At 45.4% G+C, this 21063-nt stretch overlaps 1 protein-coding gene across 11 annotated transcripts in view; it reads right to left on the bottom strand.

Annotated features, from left to right (window-relative positions):
- Unc79 (unc-79 homolog, NALCN channel complex subunit) overlaps positions 1–21063 on the bottom strand; it is a 244519-nt gene that overhangs the window by 115955 nt on the left and 107501 nt on the right. For 10 of the 11 annotated variants that reach the window (XM_026780832.1, XM_026780863.1, XM_026780869.1 and 7 more), the window contains exons 12-19: positions 15833–16062; positions 13764–13935; positions 12040–12270; positions 7651–7841; positions 7049–7172; positions 5381–5521; positions 3280–3501; positions 247–474 (exon numbers count right to left, since the gene is read on the bottom strand). In XM_026780832.1, coding sequence (XP_026636633.1) covers positions 247–474; positions 3280–3501; positions 5381–5521; positions 7049–7172; positions 7651–7841; positions 12040–12270; positions 13764–13935; positions 15833–16062 — 1539 coding nt within the window. The remainder of the gene's footprint in view (positions 1–246; positions 475–3279; positions 3502–5380; positions 5522–7048; positions 7173–7650; positions 7842–12039; positions 12271–13763; positions 13936–15832; positions 16063–21063) is intronic. The other variant, XM_026780857.1, reaches the window with a different exon arrangement.

Raw genomic sequence — 21063 nt, 5'->3', positions numbered from 1 at the left:
CTCTGTACTATGTCCATTATTATTTAAACTTCATAAACATAACTGAGTGATAAAAATCCTTTAGGGATACCAGTAATGTTCTGTGTTTGTAAAAACTCTGTGAACGGAGCTGCTGCCATTCAACGTTAGCCACTCAAACACAAGTCTGTGTCCTGTGTCCCCATCTCCTGTCCTAGACAACAGTTAAACAGCCCCGTCACTCCGGCTTTGCTTGTCATAAGGCATCTCATTTCTTCAGCTGCTTACCACCAGCCGGCTTTCGTCTTTGGGAGCTAGCCTCTCCAGGAGTTCACAAGCCAGCTGGTAGCAGAGGATACTAGACTGGCACAAGTTACACTCCTTCGCTTTTTTGTCCTTCTGGCAGCTGTGGGAGCCCCCCCAGGGGGCCTGGAAGACATTGTTGATGATAGAAATAATGTCCTTTGACAAACTGTGCTCCAAACCCATCGTGATGCCATCATCTTGTAACTCCATCTGAAAGACACACCAAAGGACAGAGAAAGAAAGAGAGGAAGGAAGAGAAAGAAGACAGAGTTTGGTCCTTAATCCAGCATTCTCTTGGCATAATACTTGTCGATAATTCAATTACTTTAAAACAATATATGCTTAAAAGCCATGAAGACACACTGCTTTCTAACATCCATCTAAAAATAGTATACAAAATAAAATATACAGATTATCCTTAAAATCTGTGTGTCATTAGAGATGGCTCTGAGCCACCATGTATTTAGATTCAAACCTGGGTCCTCTGGAAGAGCAGTGTTCTTAACCACGGACCCATCTCTCTAGTCCCCGTGGCCTGATTTGTTTGTTTGTTGATACTAGAACAATCTAAGATTACTTAATTTGTTCTGTTTTCTAGAGTCTCTCTCTCTCTCTCTCTCTCTCTCTCTCTCTCTCTCTCTCTCTGAAATATGGCCTCACCATATAGCCCTATCTGGTTCAGTACTTACTATGTAGACTAGGCTGACCTTAAACTAGCAGCAATCCTCCTGTCTCATCCTCTCAAGTGTTAGAATTAAAAACAGGTGCCATTGTGCTGGTGGAGATGGTGACTTTTCATCCCTGTGGTGCTGGTAGCTGCACACTTCTCACACAGCCAGGTAGGCACTGTGCCACTGACCTGTGCCCCAGGCCTTCAGTCATTGTCTAGAACAGCTCCTCGCTCATTTTATTCCTACCCCTGATTTTCTGAGAATATACTTTATAGTATTAACATTCTATTGCTTTATAAAATGTATCTCAAATATAATTTGTTTTATTTTTCCATATGAACTTATTTGAGTGAGACACTGGGGTGGGGGGAAGCTCACACGTGTGATATTATATCCTCTCTGGTTACTGTATCCAGAGGCAGGGCTGGAGAGGTGGCTCTAAGAGCACTTGCTGCTTTTCCAGAGGGCCTGAGTTCAGTTCCCAGCATCAGGCTGAGTACAGCCTGTAAGTCCAGCAGCAGGGGACCCGCGCTCTCTCACACCTGTGCTCACACTGCATCCCCACCTAGACACATGCACACAATTAAACACTCTTAAAAACCTCCTATCAGGAAGCACAGGGGAGAATTACCCATGGGAGCCTGTGATCTCCTCAGTTTCTCTACTAGAAAGTAACTATAATGATGCATTGTACTCCTGGGATCAATTTCTGCAAATCCAACCATAGCCAAGGACAAAAACAATTGGAAAAGATCACTGCATCTTTCCTGAACACGTACAGACTTATCTTCTTCTTGCCTAAACCATGCAGTGCAACAGCTATTCATATGACCCTCACCTTGTATTGGGTGTTATAAGTAGCAGAGATAAGAGTTAAAGCACAGGGTGTATGTGATGCTTTATTAGGTAGTGCTGTTTACAAATCCTGGTCATCTCCTATATGAGACTTGAACATCCTCGGATTTTGGTGCTGTGAGTGGTTCTGGAATCTCCTGAAGATGCTGAGGGAGAGGCCACTTTTCCTTCTGTAATTAGTACATGACGTGTGTTTTGTTGTTGTTGTTGTTTTTTATCAGACTCTCAGCTATTGGTTTTAGCCTGGTGGATGCCTGAATCAGTTATGATTGCAATGGCTTCAAAATGGCCATATTCCAAGTCCATCCTTCCCTGCTCCCCGCCCCTGTACTTGCTGCTGTGTAGTCTCCCACTAGAGGAGCCGTTGCTCCTTCTCTACCGTGCTGTTCATCTGACTATTCCTGATTAGTTATTATGTGGCTCACACTACTCCATGTGTGATTAGTGTGATCTCCTCCAAACTGGCTCTATGTTCCTCTAACACGTCTACACCATTCTCTTTCTGTGTGTGGTATCAGGACTCAAACCCTTGCATCTGGAAGCCCCACTCTACCAGTGAGCTACATCCCTAGCCTTCCACAATCTTTTAAAATAGTTCCTTAATTTCTGTCACTGTGAGATTTTCCAGACTCTCCCTTGTCTCAATTCTGGGACCGGCCATTTCTATTTCTCTAAGGAACCCTGGCTCCTTTCCTTGGATCATAGTACTTAGAAACCAAGATCTGGACAGCAGGTGAGAAACAACATTTTTTAAATGTGTAAAATTATACAGAGTGATGAGTTTAAAAAGACGTGTCTTTTTAAATACACATGTAGGCAACATATCCCCACACAAATGCACACTCAAAATAAGTAAATAATTTTTAAATTTGGCTGAGTTTATTTTTTGTTTTGATAGAAATATTTTTATATTAATTCTAAAAAGAAAGTTTCTGTGAGTTAGACAGTAACGCTGTCTGACTTGAGTGCTCTGGAGTGTGGGGACAGATCCCAAGCCTGCAGCTTAGTCTCACAACAACTCATGAAGAAAGTGGGGTCAACAACATCTAAAGAATTTGAGAGCAGGGTGTTGAGGGTTCTTTGGATTATTCTTTTAATTTTCTGTAAATCCAAAATAATTTCAATTTTTTAAATTATGAGGAAACATCCTTCTCATCAGAGCCTTTTCAACTTTTAAAATTCCCTTCGGAAATCAGTTTATTAAACATACCTAAATTATCCCCATTGCTACAAAAGTCTGCATTGACCTTCCCGACAATAGCAGTATCCAGTTTTTCATTCTACCAAAACAGTGTTTCTAAAACTCAGATCCATTTTCACATGTCAATGACCCTGCAGACAGTCACACAGGTCGTTCTTGGACTCCTTAGGAGGTTCTCGGGAGTCTGATGTTGCCCCACGTCAATGAGAGCAAAGAGGCCCACCCAATAGACAGAATCTCTAGGACAGGACCCAGCCTGGGAACTAAAGGAATCTCAGGCTCTACTACCTGCTTTAGGAGAAGATCAAACATGAGGATGAAACAATTTAGATTCATGTCATCATCTTCACAGTCAAAATCAATAGTCCTTCCTCCTGGGTGCCCAAAATTCTTGAAAGGGCTACGAAATGGACTACGCATGGGACTCCGGAACGGACTCTGGAAGGGGCTATGGAACGGACTCAACATATTGTGCTGACCTCGCCGACCAGGATCAGAGGCGACACTCACCTGGAAGAAAGCACACCAGCAAACGCAAATGACTTCATGAAGGCTCCAAGTGCTCTCCCTGGTGTGTGAGGGCCCCAGGAAAGGTGTTTTCTGCTGTCACACTGGCTTCCCCAAATTATTTGTACCTCCAGACATGATATATCCCCATAAAATGTGTATTCAAGGAAGGAAAACACCCACAATTCCATAGTCTGGGAAGGAGTTGGGATCCTGAAGAATGAAGGTGCCAGCCATCATTTTCATCCTATCAAATGCTGCCAGAATAATCTACAATGGCTAAACTACTGAAAACTCGTGGAAAATGAGAAAATAAAAAGGTAAAATATTTTAGGATAATTTTTAGAATTATAAATGTAGACTTCTAGGGCTTGAGAATGACCCCTGAGATTATAATGATCAAATTCTCATGAGAAAAGATACAATGGACCTGCAGTGCTGGCTATTTCCCATGTACCCAGCCAATCCCCTCCCGAGATCCTCACGGAGCTTTTCTACTCTGCCCCTTACTGTCTCTCAGCTGCCCCTCTGCCATTTGGTGTCCAGGTGGGCTCAGTCAGTGGTGGGCACCAGAAGAGCACCAGGGCTGCAGACGTCAGAGGCAGAAATAGTTCTTGCCACTTCTGCCTGCAGTGCATCTGAGGTCACCACTCTATGGTGACCACAGTCAGCCATCTACTGGAGTTCCAGCTCCAGGAAGGCTGCTGGAGTTCTGTATCCTTCAGCCCCACAGGTACAGTGGTTTGTGGCTGAGCTATCACTGGGTGAGGGTGCTTCATCATCCTTGTGTGCCTTTAGCCATTCTCATCACTCCCCCAGCGGAATCCCCACTAGACTCTCCCCTTTTTACTAAGAGCAATACATTCTGCAGTGGAGTCCTATCTGCCATGTCTGTGTGTCATGCTCAACTGCCATTTCATCCCATAAGGACCATTCTGGCGGTCAGGAAGCACAGCAAACAGCACTCAGTTCCAGGTAAAGAAGATCACCCCATATGAATCAGAATACACATTTATAGTGTCACTTCACTGGACCTAAGTTTCAGCAACTGTAGAAATGAGGATGATGGGTTCCTACAACTCTGTGCTAATGTTCAGTGTGAACATAACACAGAGTGAAAGGCTGTGAATTGCTATACAACCTTTGAGTTGCAAAAGGAAGAAAACAAGGCGGGCCACTGGTTCCTACCAGACAGGTAGGCAATGATCATTTTCAAAGAAAAAAAATCCACTGAGTATAACCTATGATCCTATGACCTCATTAGGGTTTCTGATCCCCAGACGTCAGTGTGACTTGGGGAGCATTCTGAGGACAAGCTTGCCATGCAGACACTTGAGGTCCTTTACCTCTCAGGAACTGCTCATGGTCTGAGGACACCCTTGCACCTATAGAAAGTCCTTCAGGTCCTCTATGGACATCTTACATTCTTAGGCATTTTTTCTCACTCACAAAGATACAATGAAAAGACCTCATCACTTAAAGTCCCCAACAATTGACCATGTCTTCCCCAAACACAAAACAAAGTCACTCTCCTCAAAGTGAAATACTGATCTCCAGTAACTAGAATTCCTATTTCCAGGATCTGTCTTACCCCAGAGGAAGAACATAAGCAGAAAAAAATTACTCTCATTCTCTCAATGCTAAGAGAAGGCAAAATTAAATTAAAAAGAAATGAAAACAGTAACTTACCGATTAAAGGCTATATCAAGTTTGTCTTTAACAAATGTTTTCTTATTTAATGTAATTAAAAGATTAATGGAATGGAACATGGTACACTCTTCCCAAAGAGATTTCTACTGATGCTACTTTGGAGGCTGGAATAGCTGGCAAGGGTTTCCCCAGTCTGAACAAGTAGGACAAGAACAGTCATGGCAATAATTACCCTTCGTGCTGCGGCGTTCCCTGACAGCTCATTGGTTCTTGACTTTCTTTGATTTGCCAATTCTTTAACAGAATTAACACCATCAGAAAACATACTTATCAAGAGTTGAAGTGGAACCATGATATCTAACTCCGATAATACCTGAGGGAAAATCACACACAAACACACCCAAAAAGTAAATTTTCAAACTCAGAAAACTCAACTTGATTTTTTCTATGTAAACTACTGGATGTAAGGACAGTTAGCATAGGCATATGAGCACAGCCATTTTTACACCCAGGAAGTCAGTCATCTTGGGAATTTCCATTTTCCCCTCCCCATTGTACAGTAAGCTGCTGCATTCTTTCCACTGTCTCCCTGATGCTGTGTCCTCCTCTCTCCTACGCACTATGGAACCTTTTCCTCACCATGCATCACTGCAGCCCTCGCCCGGGCCCACTCCCACTCCGACTGAACGCTGCAAGCTCTCTTACTTTCCGGTGCAAGCTCACGTCCTCTTGGGGCAAATGCACCTCATCTGCAATGAACTCTCTGGTGACCCATGCTTCCTTTCTTCAGACAGAATGAATCCACCCTCCTCTCCTCTTAGATCTCCTTTATGGCTTTCTGGGAACAACTGCCACTTCCTCTGGGTTTAATTACTGGGGCTGTTCCCCCACTGTCAGTTACTCAGAGGAAGAAAGACTGAGAAAGTTTCTAACCCAGCCTTTATCTGCTGTACACAAGAGATCAGCAAGTGTTTCCACAGCTAATTATTGTGAGTCAGAGTTGAACCCTGTCTTGTCCATTCTCATCAATGCACTCTTCCAAAGTACCGGGCCAGTACTTTGAAACCTTCTGTTGCAGCACTGGCACTTAGAACAATGAAGAAGGCCCTAAGTTAGATCCCCAGCATCACAAAAAGCAAACTTTAAAAAAATGTTTCTGCAATCATAATTAAACTATGGATCTGCTCTCATTTTGTGAAAATGTCTAAGCTTCATGGGAGGGTATTCGATGTCACAATTTTTATTTTTTTCAAACTGAGTGTTCATTAAATAAAATGCCTATCCAAATGCTAGGAGGAAAAACCTGGGTAGCTATAAAGTTAAAAATAATATGTGGTCCCTGAATTTACGGGGTTCATAATCAGAAGGAAAACTCCTATCCCTCCCCCACTCAAAAAAAAAACGATTAGAAAGGGAAGAATTCCCAAAGACAGCCTGTGGGATGCTACAGGAAGGACTAATGACCTGGGTGGCCTGAGAGCTACAGAAAACTCGAGAGGAGGTAATTTGTGAGGCAGGCTTTAAAAGATTGTGTTCTTTGATGGAGACAGAAGAGGAAGTCATCCCGGGCTGAAAGTACAGCACAAACCATTCCTTCCCTGAGTACTTCTCAATCTTTCCAGGCAAAGGTAATTTCTCTGAGCCCCGGACACCTAGCGAAACACAAGGCCTAAAAGGCCCTACGAGTTTGATAATCTTACCGAACACATTCATCCACTACAGCTACAGCTACATGTATCTGAGATTTAGTGGTTTATCTTCACACATGTGACTCTAGCTGCAGCACACTTCCAGAGACACAAAGGTTTGGGGTCTCTGCCAAAGTTCTTCCCCTGTCCCCTAGGCATCTAAAGCCCGGTGGCCAAAAGACTGCTCAAAATGGTGGCTTTGTTCAACTCACGTGAAGCCAGAGTAGGGCTTGCTCCTGCACCGTGGAAGGGTATCCTGTAAACCGGCAGCTGATAAAACCAAACATCTCTTCCATGGAAAATGGCAGAGGACACAGCTCTATGTCAAACATTTTGCTGCAAAGCAGAGCAACAGAAGCAAGTGACCGATGGGCACACTCCGAAGATGGCTGGTGGGTGCCACGGAAGTGTTCCTAACTAGAACCTCAGAGAGCTAAGGCCTGTGTTCCCATCGGGCACGCGTAAGTTTCACCACTTTTAGAGGTGAGTCTCCATCAATACATAGAAATGACCTTATGGCTTGATAACATTACATTAGCGTTCATCCCCATATGGGAATTAATAGAAGAAACTATCCCAAGATCTAAAGACATAAGCAAAGGGAATGATGTAAATTACTGCTCCACAAGAACAAAACCTTTTCTGAATAGGTTCACACCTTCTGAGCTCAGATTCTGGCGGCACTTTGCCTGAGCTCTTCACATCACTCCACAGGACCATATAAGATGATCAGCAGAGTGCCTGGCACACAGCGCATGCTCTGTGGCTGTCAGATAGCGCTACGATTAGTGACTTTGTCAAACTACTTACCCACCTTAATACTTCCCTGAATTCCTTTAACTGGTTGTCAGGGACTTCCGTCCGGATAGCCTCCAGCCATTCTGGCATAATGCACTCCCACACGGACTGGCTGATCACATTGTAGGGGATCAGGCAGAGAATCCTGTTGAGCCCTTCCTTTAACTGAGTCACGGTGCTACAGGACTTGTCCCAGTATCCGCCAACCTGGCCAAAAAAACGAAACATGCTACTTACAATTACAGTCAAGGGCTTCTTAGAAGGGGACAGACCTATTAGGAGTCACAGCCCAACGGTCTTCAGAGTGAGGTCGGTGAGAATCTTCAAGTCACCATTAAGATCCATCCAAGTGCAAAGAGAAGTACCTCTGCAGGAACACATGAAGTCCTTCGGGGACATGCCCAGCAGCCGTACAGCTGTGTCAGATGGTAATTCTATTTCTCATCTTTGAGAAACCTCAAAACAGATTGCCAAAGAGGCCACATTGACTTCCACCCCCACCAACAATGCACGAGGGCTCCCTTGTCCCCACATCTATGCCAGCATTTGTTGCTGCTTATACTCCTGATGGTGGCCATTCTGACTGGTGAGAGACTGCATCTTTTTTATTTTCAAGACAGGGTTTCTCTGTGTAGACCTGCAAGTTCTGGAACTCACTCTGTAGACCAGGTTGGCCTCGAACTCACAGAGATCCACCCGCCTCTGCCTCCCAGCTTCTGGGATTAAAGGTGTGGACTACGATGTCTGGCAAGACTGAATCAAAATCGGTTTGAATCCACATTTCCATAATGACTGGGGCTATTGAATGCTTTTTAAAGTGTTTACTGGCCCTTTGTGGTTCTTCTTTTGAGGACTTCATGCTAAACTCCATAACAAGAAGACGCAGTTTCAGGTAGGTCTGGATACTGGTCATGGACTGAATTTGAACTCTTCTGCCGTGGACTTCCAGAGCCCATGAAAACTGTAATTCCCAAGTTCTCCTCCTACTGTGATGAACAACACTGAAAAATCACTCTTTCTAACGCCGGATCAGAATGCAGTTGCTCCTGTCCGCAGACAGACACACTTCCTACTGAAACACTCAGTACTGCAGATTTTCCTTCACGAACAGCACTGTGATAGAGTGCTTGCTCTTTCTCTCTACTGTCCATATGCAGCAACAGTCTTTTTATAAAAAAGGTCTAAGGTCTAGCCAGGCATGGTAGCAAACTTTAATCCCAGCACTTGGGGGGCAGAGACAGGCCTGAGCTCAAAGCCAGACTGGTCTATAGAGCAAGTTCCAGGACAGGCAGGGCTACATGGAGAAACCCTGTCTTCCAAGTTACAGGGGTATACATGGCCACATGTGGCTTTTCACATCGGCTTCAGTGCTTTGAAGACAGGTCTACATGTTTGCCTGGTAAGCAGTCCACCATGTAGCCACCTCCACAGTCAGTTTCTAAATAGTCTCTCACCCTCCTGGGCCAGCATCAACAGAGAACTAAAATCCATTGTCCAGATCCTTACTAAGACTGTACATTTTGGGGTCAACAAGATAGTTCAGCAGGTAAAGGTGTCTGCTGCCATACCAAGCTAAGCTCCACCTCTCAGACCAGCATGATAAAGGAAGGAGGTAACCAACTACAACAGGTTGTCCTTGGACTTACACACACACACACACACACACACACACGCCTTTGCGTGTACACCCCTCCCCCACCACACAATAAACAAATGAATAAAAGTTTTTTTTTAATATTGAGTAGTCTTGCCCCAAGGCCTACAAGCCAAAACTGAATGACTCAAGCTTCACAAGATTTATCTACAGCAGTTCAAGTCCCTCGAGAATGCACCAAATACCCACAACTTCTGCACTGCTCATAGGAAACAAGTGTCGCTTGTGACACTAACATCTTCACTTTGTTACCGTCTAGAAACCTCCGTTCCTGGCTTCTTGTCCTCAGGAACAAGGTCTGCGACCTATCCAACCGCAGCTCTCTGCTCGTGAATTTGCTTCCTCAGGCCCCTTTGTGGGCTCCTAATCATGTAAGGTCTGACAAAAGCTCTCCACACAATCTGCCTGGCATCTTTGTTGCAGGTACAATTTCAAGGAGGTCACCGGGAACGAGATAGGGGAGACACTCAAATTCCAGACTACTGAGAGGCTGTTTCAAAGTGAAACCTTGAGCTCAAGAAGGAAAACGAAAGAGTGTTTGAGCTTGCTGTGTCTGCCTAAAGCAGAGGATTTTGAAAATGCATATCCATTTACCCCTCCAAAGAGAGGGTTCTGAAAATTCAGCCACTCCGAGGGAAGTCGCTACTTGTGCTTAGCTTCAAAAATCCAAAGCCATGTTGGCTTTGGTCTGGAAGTCTCAAATCTCTAACAGCTCAGGGAGAATTTATCATCCCTCATTATGTTCATCCATGAGCCTTCACTTCTAATTAATCATCGTTGGTTCCCACAAAAGGCCCACTTTGGAAGAGGAAAAGTTTTACTGACAACGTAACTTCTTATCCCCCAGAATCACAGCAAATCTGCCTCCTATAAGGGAAGTAAGAGGAGCACACCAGCACAGAGAAATCCAACAGCTGGAAATTGTCCATCACATAAAAATGCAATTTTACAAATGAGTCAGTAGGTGGCACCAAAGATGCGAGGAGCATAGCATAGCTGGATGCTCAGCCATCTGGATCCTGGAAGCAGTTATTCCTGCAGATGGTTTGTGCTCTGATTTATCCTCAAATGTCTCTTTTCAGCACAGTTTTAAACTAAAGATAATCTCAAGGTCTTTTTGAAAGAAAACAAAATATCTAAAATAAAAATAAAACCTAGAAAATACTCTGAAAAAAAATCACAGATTGCCGCCAAAAACTGATTCTGGGCCTCCACCTTTCCTGGTTAGGCACAAATTATATTGTAATGAAGAAATGTGGGCTCTTTCTAGCTGAGCATCTGCAAATAGTCATCCACACTGGTAGCAATAGAAGAGGACAGTGGAGAAAACTGTTCTCCAGTGCAAGGAGCGGGGATTCCAACAGTTCTAGGAACCATTTTTGGCGTTTTTAAACATCATGGAGTAGACTTCCACTGTTATTGGTGTCTTAGATGAGAAGCTGGAGTGGAGGGGTTCCCAACAAAACAGGTCTGTTCACTCACCCCAGAAATTAAAGCAATGACTGAAAACCAGGAAGGAATCTGACACTCAGGATGACCACACTGGGGAGACAGAGGGTGAAGCCTGTCTTCTGGAACCCTGGCAAACCCAGAAGATACATGGGGAAGCCTAAGTGAGGCAACACAGCGGAGCAGTCTTAGTCAAATGTGTCTGGTTGGCCATTATCTCAGTTCTGCTCACAGTGAGTATTATTCCTGTTGAGAAAATTACCCCAAAAGACAGGGAGGGAGGCAATCGGGGGGGCAGTTTCCATCAGCATCCAGGTCATTATCTACCAGAGCTGTGATGCTGGAAGTGTGTGTGTGTGGGGGGGGTCTGTTTCCTGTGGAATCCCTGTCCTGACGAGGGGTGTCAGTCTGTCTCCTCACAGAGTGACCTCCTGAAAAGCTCAACTGACCCTGGAAGGTGTGAGGTAATTACTGAAGACTTCAAGGAACCATCACAGAGATCTGAAAATATGGCACCTTAAAAACCGGTGGTGGACCACTTGTTGAAATACCTTTGAGTTGCTTTACCTTGGTGTCTTTACCCTCTGAGAGGCCTAAATAATTATTACAACCCACCTATAGGCCCAGTCGAGCAAGAAGGTATCTGACCCAAAGAAGACAGAAAATGAGGCTAGAGATGCACGCTTTACCTGTTTCTAGTGACCCACTGGGCATATGCAGGCCCAAGGGAAGATCCATTGCCATAGTAAAAAACTATCTCAGAGTCATGTCATTCTGTCATAATCTAGAAATACACATAAAGCTTCCGAAATTCTCCTCTTTGGCTGCAAGCCAGAAAAGAACTGAGCCCCCAAGCCCCATAAAAACCATTGTTATTATTTATTTCTTAATAAAAACAAGCCACACCAAGAATGAACATATAAGTTATTAGAGATACCTCATTATCCCATCATGCCATTCTTCCCAAAACAAGGCCAAAATGGCACGTCACCAAAGCTGTGGGCAGGTATTACACTAACTGCCCTTGCTGTTTGTTTATGTGGATATGGTTTGGATTTTTGAGACAAGGTATCATCACACTGTAGCCCTGACTAGCCTGATACTCACTGTGTAGCCCAACGATGGGCATCATAGCAATCCTCCTGTCCCAGCCTCCTAAAGTCTGGGATTACAGGTGGATGCCACCACACCCAGGTAAGCTAACTGTCTTTGGCTGTTGACACAGACAGAGGGAGGGTCAAAGTTGGCATTTCTCCCCACGTCCTCCCCCACAGCAGGTCCAGATGGATGACCTCCACTTACCCTGGCGAATTCCATGGGTTTGGGAAGAAGGCACATGACCATGACATCAAAGCGGACATCACATACTGTCTTCAACCACTTGGTAACAAACTGGGGCTTTAACTTTTCCACTAAGCTTCCAACTTCATCATCCATCATGTACGCCGTGGAATGGAACCACTGAAATACCATGGCCACCAGCCGGGCCAGGCTCTCTGTGGGCGTGTTCTCACTGGGTGTGCAGAGGCTCACCTGCGGTAGGCACAACGGATCACAGTCAGGCTCCACCCACCCAGCTTCACAAAATTATTACAAGTACATGTAAAGGTCAAGAAAAAATTTAAAGGAGGGGGTCAGGGTCCAGATGATTCAAAATCAGAATGTTTCAAATGATTATCACCTATGAGAACTTGGGTCCTTTCGAAGGCATGCAGGGATTGCCACAGTAACATCCCTAAGCAGCCAATAAGCATCACTTTCCTAGTGTAACTCTATTATGGAACCTGAACTAGAACAGAATCCAAAGGATTTAGTCAGTTAAGTGATATTTCACTAATATCTTCAATTAAAAATACCCATAAATATTTCAGTTCTCACCTAATTCAGGTAAAACTTTTGCATCAGTAGTAATTCTGATACCCTAGCACCCCTCTCAATTGGCCATATTATAAGTCATTTTTAAACATCTATCCATTAGAAACAATACTTAACTGAGCACTTGGTGGGATCCAAGAATACAAAATTAATTAGTTAATTAAAGCCTTGTTCCTCCCTTCTAGGAGTTTTCAACAAAAGGAGCCGCAGTGTCCCTACATAATAAGTTCTTGAAAGCAAGACATGTAGAATCAACAGTTCCCAATTTGATAGTTTTTTTTTTCCAAAACTATACAAGCATAGAAGAGAGTGATCACTATGGAGACACAATCCTTGACTCTAGAAGACAAGGAAAAAAAGCGTGCATCTCTGCAGAACGGGCTCGTTCAGCCGGGTCTCTGCCATGTTTGGTCTCCACTGAATGAGCAGTATAGCTGACTCAAATGTAACCACTCACTCCACACAGCCTGACTAGAATTCCTCTGGTATACACAGACCCCCTTTAAATATGCAAAGACTCCCTTCCCTAGTGCACGTAAATGATGAGGTATAAATCATCTGGGCCTCATACTGAATCCATACTTGAAAGCCGACACTAGCAACTCTCCCACTGTGTCTCCTGAGGGAGGCACGCTTCAGTCAGGCAAGGCCTTGGCGCTGTGGGTCTCGCTGCCTTCTTGCTTGTTAAAGACAAATTCGGTGAGCACTGACGATTGAAAAACTAAAATATTGATCCACCCTGAAAACCTCAAAGATGATTTGAGTCCTGGAGTATCACATATTTGGCCAAAATGTCATTGATTACATAAAAACTAACAGGCATACCCATGGCATTATTATGCAGCCTCTTTCCTCTTAATGATAAAATTACACGTGTACCCAAAATTGGTTGTAAAATAAACTTCTTTATAATTAAAAAGAAAGGTTCTGAGGATTCTGGAGATGAGTCTGGACATGGTGACTTCCTAGGAGCATTGCTGGATAAATCTAACAGAACTGAGAGCTACTACCCCCCAGAGTACACTACTCCACTCAAAAGGTTAATGTCTCACTGTTCGCTGTCTCCTTTCAAAAGAACAGGAGACATCCCTCATCGGCTATACCGAAGGAGTGGAGAGGAGGAAAGCAAAGAGTGACTGGCGGCGTCTTACTAAGAACCATATTCCGAATTGACTGAGCAGCCTCTGGTCGTGCTTATCATCATCCTTGTTATCGAAGTCAGCGTTGTCCAGGGAGTGGTGGGAGGAGGAGAGACCCAGCTGCCGCCGCCGGTTCAACTCATGCTCCCTCTGCTCGGCGTGGAACTCCGCTTCTTTCAACAAACTGCCCAAGAAGGGTGGGTTCAAGTAAGACGTGGAAAAGCACATCCCAGACCACGGCCCATCCAGAGCAACGGCCGCATGAGCCCTCCCCCAACATGATCACCCTCCTCCTCTAAGTCTGTGCCGTTTACCCAGAAACGCTAGTTTCACTGTCCCGCTATTTCATATTCCCCATCTCAGAGATAAGCCAAGAGACTCCTTCTTCCAGTAGATCGCATGTAGGCTGATGTAATAATACCTCTTCCCTCTGGCTCCCCAGCCACCGACACGGCCAGGCTGGTCATTTGCACCCAGATGAAGAAAAGTCAACAACTAGTGTCAAGGCTCTGGAAGGGAGGCAATGGTTCCTCTCTGGGCTTACTAAGCAAGCAACAGATAAAAGTAATAATAACTAATGCTGGTAAGGGATCAGCAAAAACAAGTGACTTCATACACAATGTTGGTGAGGTAAACTGATACTCATGCTTTCAAAAGCAATTTGGTAACATATTATGAAAACATCTAAACCCTGTGTCCAGCTGACCCACATCTGAGACTATATAGGAAGAGCCCTGCGCACAGAAAATCAAAGAGTTGTTTATAAGATATGAAAAAATGAAAGCCATCTAAATATATGATGGCAGAGAAAAATTATAACTGAGCGTGTGTGTGCACGCATGTGTGTGTAATGGTGTGTGTGTGCATGTGTGTATGTTATGGTGTGTGGTATGTGCGTGTGTGTGTTATGGTGTGGTGTATACTTTGAGCTGAGCGTATGTACATCTGTGTGTACCCCTGCATAAGCCAGAGAAGGACTCTGGGTGTCTTCCTCCTCTGCTCTCTGCTTTATTCTAGTTAGAGGAAGCCCTGCTGAATGTGGAGCTTGCCTTGGTTAGGCTGACAGACCAGCACACCCTCGGGTCTCCTGTCTCTGCTCCCTGATGCTGCAGTTACAGGCATATGTGACCGTGCCCAGCCTTTTACATGGTTGCTGGGATTCAAACTCAGGTCCTCGTGCTTGCCGAGCAAACGTTCTCTTACCCACCGAGCCGTCTTCCCAGCCTACCCTGTGGATTTCAGCACAACATGGAAAGAGCCGATTGAATGTTGGCCCAAAATGAACCATAGGCTCACTGTAATTACGATCATATAATCAAGACATGCACTGAAAACAACTAGGTAATGTACGAAACTCTATGGCTGCATTTTGATCTCAGTTTTCTGTAATCCGATTTAGTAATCATCAAATTCTATCATGTGTTTGTCAGTTGGTAAAAACAAATCAAAAAGATATAGTCTCTTTTTTAAAAGAGCATTTTAATATTAGTTAATCTTTACTAATCTTGTGACTCTGGATAGTATCTGAAAAGAGCAGATCTAGACGATGTGGCACGGCATGCTCTCTCCGTCATCTAATAGAAACCTTCAGCAGCAGCCTGGTAGCCGGGGCCATCTGAATCCCTCAGCCTCGTGGTCCCCACCAGCACCACGTCACCTGGCTCTTCTGCACCCTATTACTAACAGGCAGGAAGCAGGGTGCATCTGAGCTCTTGGGCAAGGCCTCCTCCTGGCTAATACTGCAGGGACTCAAACCCTCACTTTGGAAGGAGCCACCACTTCACCACCCTAACACCTCCTGCTCACGCTACCCTGCACTCTCCAGAGCCTGACAATTATACGTTTCCACTTCTCTAGTTCCTGCTTGGATAACTGAAGGGCACTTGAGTCTCCTACGTACCTAGCACAAGGCCTTGCACGTAATTGTCATTCAATCCAAATATTTATTGAATTCATAAATTTTATTAAAACATCATCATGGCAAGGCAGCAGAGGGCATGAGAACCTGAAGTGAATTCACCCATCTCTGTGTGAGCAAGGAGAGCCTCAAAGGGAGTGTCTTCAGAGGAAGCCGAGGTTACCTGATAACAGCCTCCACAGCGCAGACCAGCTCCTCCGCCCCACACTCCCGCGTGTTGATGGGGGGTGGGGAGGTCTGGTAGAGGTGCGTCTCCGCGGCGGCCCCCACCTCGTTATTGTGGTGATTGGAGTGGCATCTTTTGCAGTACCTAACTGGCCTGTTTCCGTGACGACCGCAGCATCCTGCGGAAAAGCAGGTGACGACCGCCCTTCTGACATGAGAGCTGCAGTTCTGGAAGCAGAGAAAGTTGAGCCAATTAAAGTTGGCTTCTGAGAGACAAACTCAGCTAAAAACCTGGAGCAAATGGAACCTCAAGGGACCACTGGAAGTGACAGAGTTTCCAAAATGTGGGGTATTGTCTAGCCACTCAGAGGTGTTTTAGTCTAGCGGAAAGGGTAAAGATGTTCTAGAAAGCAATGGAACTGAATTAGGAAGCTGGAGTGTTTGAACTCAATGTTTAAGACTTTCCAACAGAAATTAAAAATCAAAACCTAGAACCTTGATGCAGAGAAAGCACATAGCACCAGGAGTGGGGAAGGAAGAAAGTCAACTTCCGGCATAATCCTTTTAAAAACTAGTTCATGAGCTGGGCGGTGGTGGTGGCGCATGCCTTTAATCCCAGCACTCAAGAGGCAGATATGACTGAGTTGAGGTCAGCCTGGTCTACAAGAGCTAGTTCTAGGACAGGCTCCAAAGCTACAAAGAAACCCTGTCTTGAAAAAATAAAACAAAACAAAACAAAAAGGTTATCTACCACTAGCAGAGTAAATTTCCCTGCAGTTCATCTGTCCTTGGTATTCAAGGACAGACGGAGGTTAACGCTACACTGGGCTGACAACCCCACAGCAGGGCAGTCTCCACTCCGCCACGGATACACCAAACAGTACCACAAGGACACACCAAAGTATGGCTAGACCTAGTGACAGAACTGGCTACCGACATCAACCACAGCACAGGGATCCACAGGAAGTGATGGGAATGAGAAAAGCCACATCACAGGAAGAAGATGCCATCGCATGGTACGGGGGCTGTCAGCACCACCCTGACAAAAGGCAGGGGAGTGAGGCAGCATCTATGGAAAACAATCTGGGGAGCTTCGAGGAGCAGGAAGCACCCTGACATCAACACCACCGTCAGACAACGTCCATATGCTTGGCAGAGCACCTCAAGGGCAGACAATGCTGGGCCCTGTCAACTCAGAGTTTGTGAGGAGTTGGGAGTACTCCTGACAGAAATTGCAGGAGAGTCAGGAGGAAGGCTGCAAGCTCCATCAACACATCAACAGTACAGCAGCCTGTCGGTAGGAGCTATCATTTCACCTCTTCTAGTACAAGGCTACGGACTTTGGATGCCTGTGTTAGAAAATCTCATTTTTTTAAAAAACTCAGGCCAACAAACCACTGAAGCAAGACAGGGACAGGTAAGTCTTTACACCGCCACAGCCGCGGCTTTTCCAGACAGCAGCTGTGTGTTTATTGTCGTTGAGTTTGAAATATTTATAATATGTTCTTACCAATTTTTTAAATAAGCAGTTGAGATGTCTTGTGATTCTTCTATTAAAATTCCTTGGGGTTTTTCCTCTTTCTCGGCAACAGAAAAGTCAAGTACTGTAGACCACTATCCTGGGAGCACAACAGCCCTCGCCCTTCCAAGAGCAGCTGGGACTCTCTGAATGAGAGTCTCAAAGTCAGGCCTGTGGATCCCTGACCTCCCCTCACAGAAGCAGGGATGGGAGGGCCACTAAACCCTTATTTAAGATCCTAGCCACTTCCTCCTGCACTTCCAGCCAACGACAGGCAATTCTGCCTTAGCTGCCAGCGACATCATGGTCTCAGGAAACGCTCTTTATACAGAGTGTGGAGTAATAACTGAAGCAGGGACTCCATCAATTAGGGAGTTGTCACCCACTTTCTTATGGTGCTGCTACTTTGGGTTTACTCATGCTCCTTTAAGTGGCCTCCCATCCATCTCTACAGGTAAACCTTTGGATGATGAAATAGCACTTCAGTCTTTCGTGGGTGCCCTGTCTGGGGACAGGAGACATTTGGGTTTCCCAGGAATTGTTCACTCAATGACCTTTCTCTTTCGATCACTGAGTTTCACTCTGCCAGCCCATGAGTTCTTGTTAGTTTAGGGTTGCCCCTGCTTAGCCACCAACAACACCATCCTACCAGCAGGGCGCTATTTCTCAGCACGTATCCCTTCTCCCACTGGAGCTGCTGCTATGGTCTGAACATTTATTCCAAACCCCACCCCCAAATTCCTCAGGCTGAAATCTTAACCGCCACGTGATAGTATTAGGAAGTTGAGTCTATGGGAAGTGGATAAGTCAGGAGGACAGAGCCCTCAAAAATGGAATGACTGCCAGCATGAAAGAGACCTAGAGAAAGCCAGCTATGAAAATACAACACAGGAAGAGGCCATGTTTAAGGAGCAGACACCAAATTTACTAATGTCCTGATCTTGAACTGCCCAATAAATGCTTGTTGTTTGTAAACACCCAATCCATGACATTTCATGGCAGCCCAAATGGACTAAGACAATTGCAGTTAGCTTTATGTTCCTTTGGCATTTTCACTGTTCCATAAATAATGGGCTGTGGACCTGATTTCATCATTAGCCATAATATAGTCCTGAAGTTTAGGTCAGCTGTTTCCCCTCCCTCCTCCCAACAGCCCAGACACTCCCTGAATCCGAGCGCCATTTTTATATTTTCTGACTTTTTACCATAGATTTCTTGGTCTCCTATGTACAAGAAAGGAAACTTCACATATCATGATCATCTATGCTCCAGGTGAAATTTTTCTGTGGTTCATACAGAACATAACAAATGCATTTGCATACACAGAGGAAGGAAGATACGCTCACAACCAAACACTTAGCTGTATAAACAACATGGACAGCAGTTACGCCAGGTAGGATCAATAGGTACAGAGCCATCTTGCAAAAGCAACAGCAAGACTTGTAACACCCACTAAACACCTGGTGTAATACCAAGGCCTCAGACAAGTGCTTAGCTGTGTGGGCTACTGTCAAGGACTGATTGTCACCTTCTTTTTCCTATTTCTCTCCTGTAGTCAAACCCAGACACACAGTGACACTTAGCCCGAGACCAGACTCTGCTCTCTGGGGGCCTTCTAGTTTAATCTATTAATAGATTCAGTCTTTTCCCCATCCTCGTCTGATGGAAGGAACATTGTCACCTCAGGAACCTCAACACACAGCACTCAGGAGGGTGTCCAGACACCTAGTATCCTGGCCATCCCAGTTAGCCCAGCTGGGCAAGACATCGAGGAAAGCAGGGAACACCCCACCTCTACCTTTCAACTAACTATGCTTCTGTGTATAGAAGCAGACAAAAGCAGAAGGACTACCTGGTCACTCCTAGGCCACATGACCAGGTGACTGTGTGCTGTGAACAAGTAAACATCGTACAAAGATGTTAGGTTTTGCTAGGCCATAGCCAAGATGAACATTAACTCCAGAAGTGGAAGGCTAGCATCACTCACAGTGAGAAAGTGGCATTGGTGCTGGAGCCAGGCAGGAGGTGGGGTCTAGAAAAGCAGTCAAGAGCTAAACGGTACAAACTGGAGGTATTGGTCATAGTAGAGTGTTTGCAGAGACATGAGCAGGGCCTGGGTTCCATCCCCCAGCATGGTAAGGAGAGAGGGAGGGAGGAAGGGCAGGCCTTTTTGTGGCAATGAAGCACCAGGGATAACTGCTATCTGCAATAACTCGAAGGGGGAAAGGGCACCTAATGAGATTGAGGATGTGACTGAAGACGAATCCACGCACAATAGTGAAAGCGCCAGTTCATCTGTGTTAACCGTACCTGGTGGGGTATGAGAGGGACATAAAAGGGACAGATTCACTCGGAAAGGAGGTGCTGGAGGAAGCACATGGAAACCAAGAAGCGGGCATCGGGAGCAGGTGGAAGGAGCAGATGAGAGTAATAAATACTCCTTAGAAAACTTGAAAACCATCACAAAACTGGCTTTTCCTAATGTCTCCTGTTGCATAACAAACCACTCAGAACGGCAGCCATGTGGGTATGTGCCTGGATACTCCAAGCCAAAGGTTCTCACAGGACACCAACAAGATGGCTGTGCTCTGTGATATCAGGGCTTAAAATGCAATGACTCAAACTTCTGGGAACCAGAAGAGCTGCCACTGGGAGGCCTTCTTCCCCCACGAATCTGGCGCTGGCTGGGGAAACTGAATGACGGGGACAGGCTCAACGGGGCCTCCACACGAGAGCATCTGACCGTCCTCTCCATGCTCGTCAGTGTATTTGCTCCTTTTATGTCGCGATGACAAAATACACATGGCTCCGGATATAAAGAAAGCGTTTTGTAGCTCCATATTATGGAGGCTCAAGGGTCCGGCAGAGGCAATAACTGGGCTCTGATGAGGACCTCTTAACAGATGGTCTCCAAGGCAGAAGTGCTTGAGGGGGTGAGGAGACCACATGGCAAGCCAGACACCAAGAGGGGTCAGATTTGGTCTTCTGGAACAACCCATTCTGTGGGAACTCACTAGGGTTCTCTGAGACCTATGAAGAGCTATGCAATCTGTTCCAAAGGCTTGGTGCCGAGTGATCTCCCCCTAGGCGCCATCTCTTAACATTGTCACCCTTGGGACCATTTGAGCCCTTAGGGAAGAAACTACATCCAAACTGATTCACTTGGGTTCTCATAGCACATAGTTCTTGAGGGATGCCCTGAAGTATTAGGTCAAGAGAACAAGGAGGAAGAGGTGTGACCTTTTGTGACCCAGTCTAAGTCACACAGAGTCACTTCTGCTACCTGAAGACAGTCACACATTCCAAACCTGGAGGAGGAAACACGGGCTCTACTCCTCATTGAGAGGACAATCAAAGAACGGCATTCTGACCATGTGCTAAACATACTCTCCTGCAAGAAACCCCCAAACACTCACTGTGACCATTGTCCCAGACACCACTGGTCACCTCTGTCACACACGGTTTGAGTCCTCACCCAGAGAATCTAGGTCCATCATTAATGCCACTACCTGCCACTGATGTGGAGTTCCTGCCAGTTTGGAAGAGATCTGAGCACCTGGCAGAGTGGTGCTGCCATGATAGAGAGCCACACTGAGGAGCTGGTGCAATAGACAGTCCACACCTGGCATGATAGAGTGTCCACACTGAGTGCAGGTGTGATAAACAGTCTACACTAAGTGTCTGACATGATAGACAGTCCACACCAAGTG

This window comes from Microtus ochrogaster, chromosome 1, assembly GCF_000317375.1.
Source record: "Microtus ochrogaster isolate Prairie Vole_2 chromosome 1, MicOch1.0, whole genome shotgun sequence".
NCBI classification, from domain to species: domain Eukaryota; kingdom Metazoa; phylum Chordata; class Mammalia; order Rodentia; family Cricetidae; genus Microtus; species Microtus ochrogaster.
Note: the sequence above shows the minus strand (reverse complement) of the source record. Positions and strands in the feature narration are given on the sequence as shown.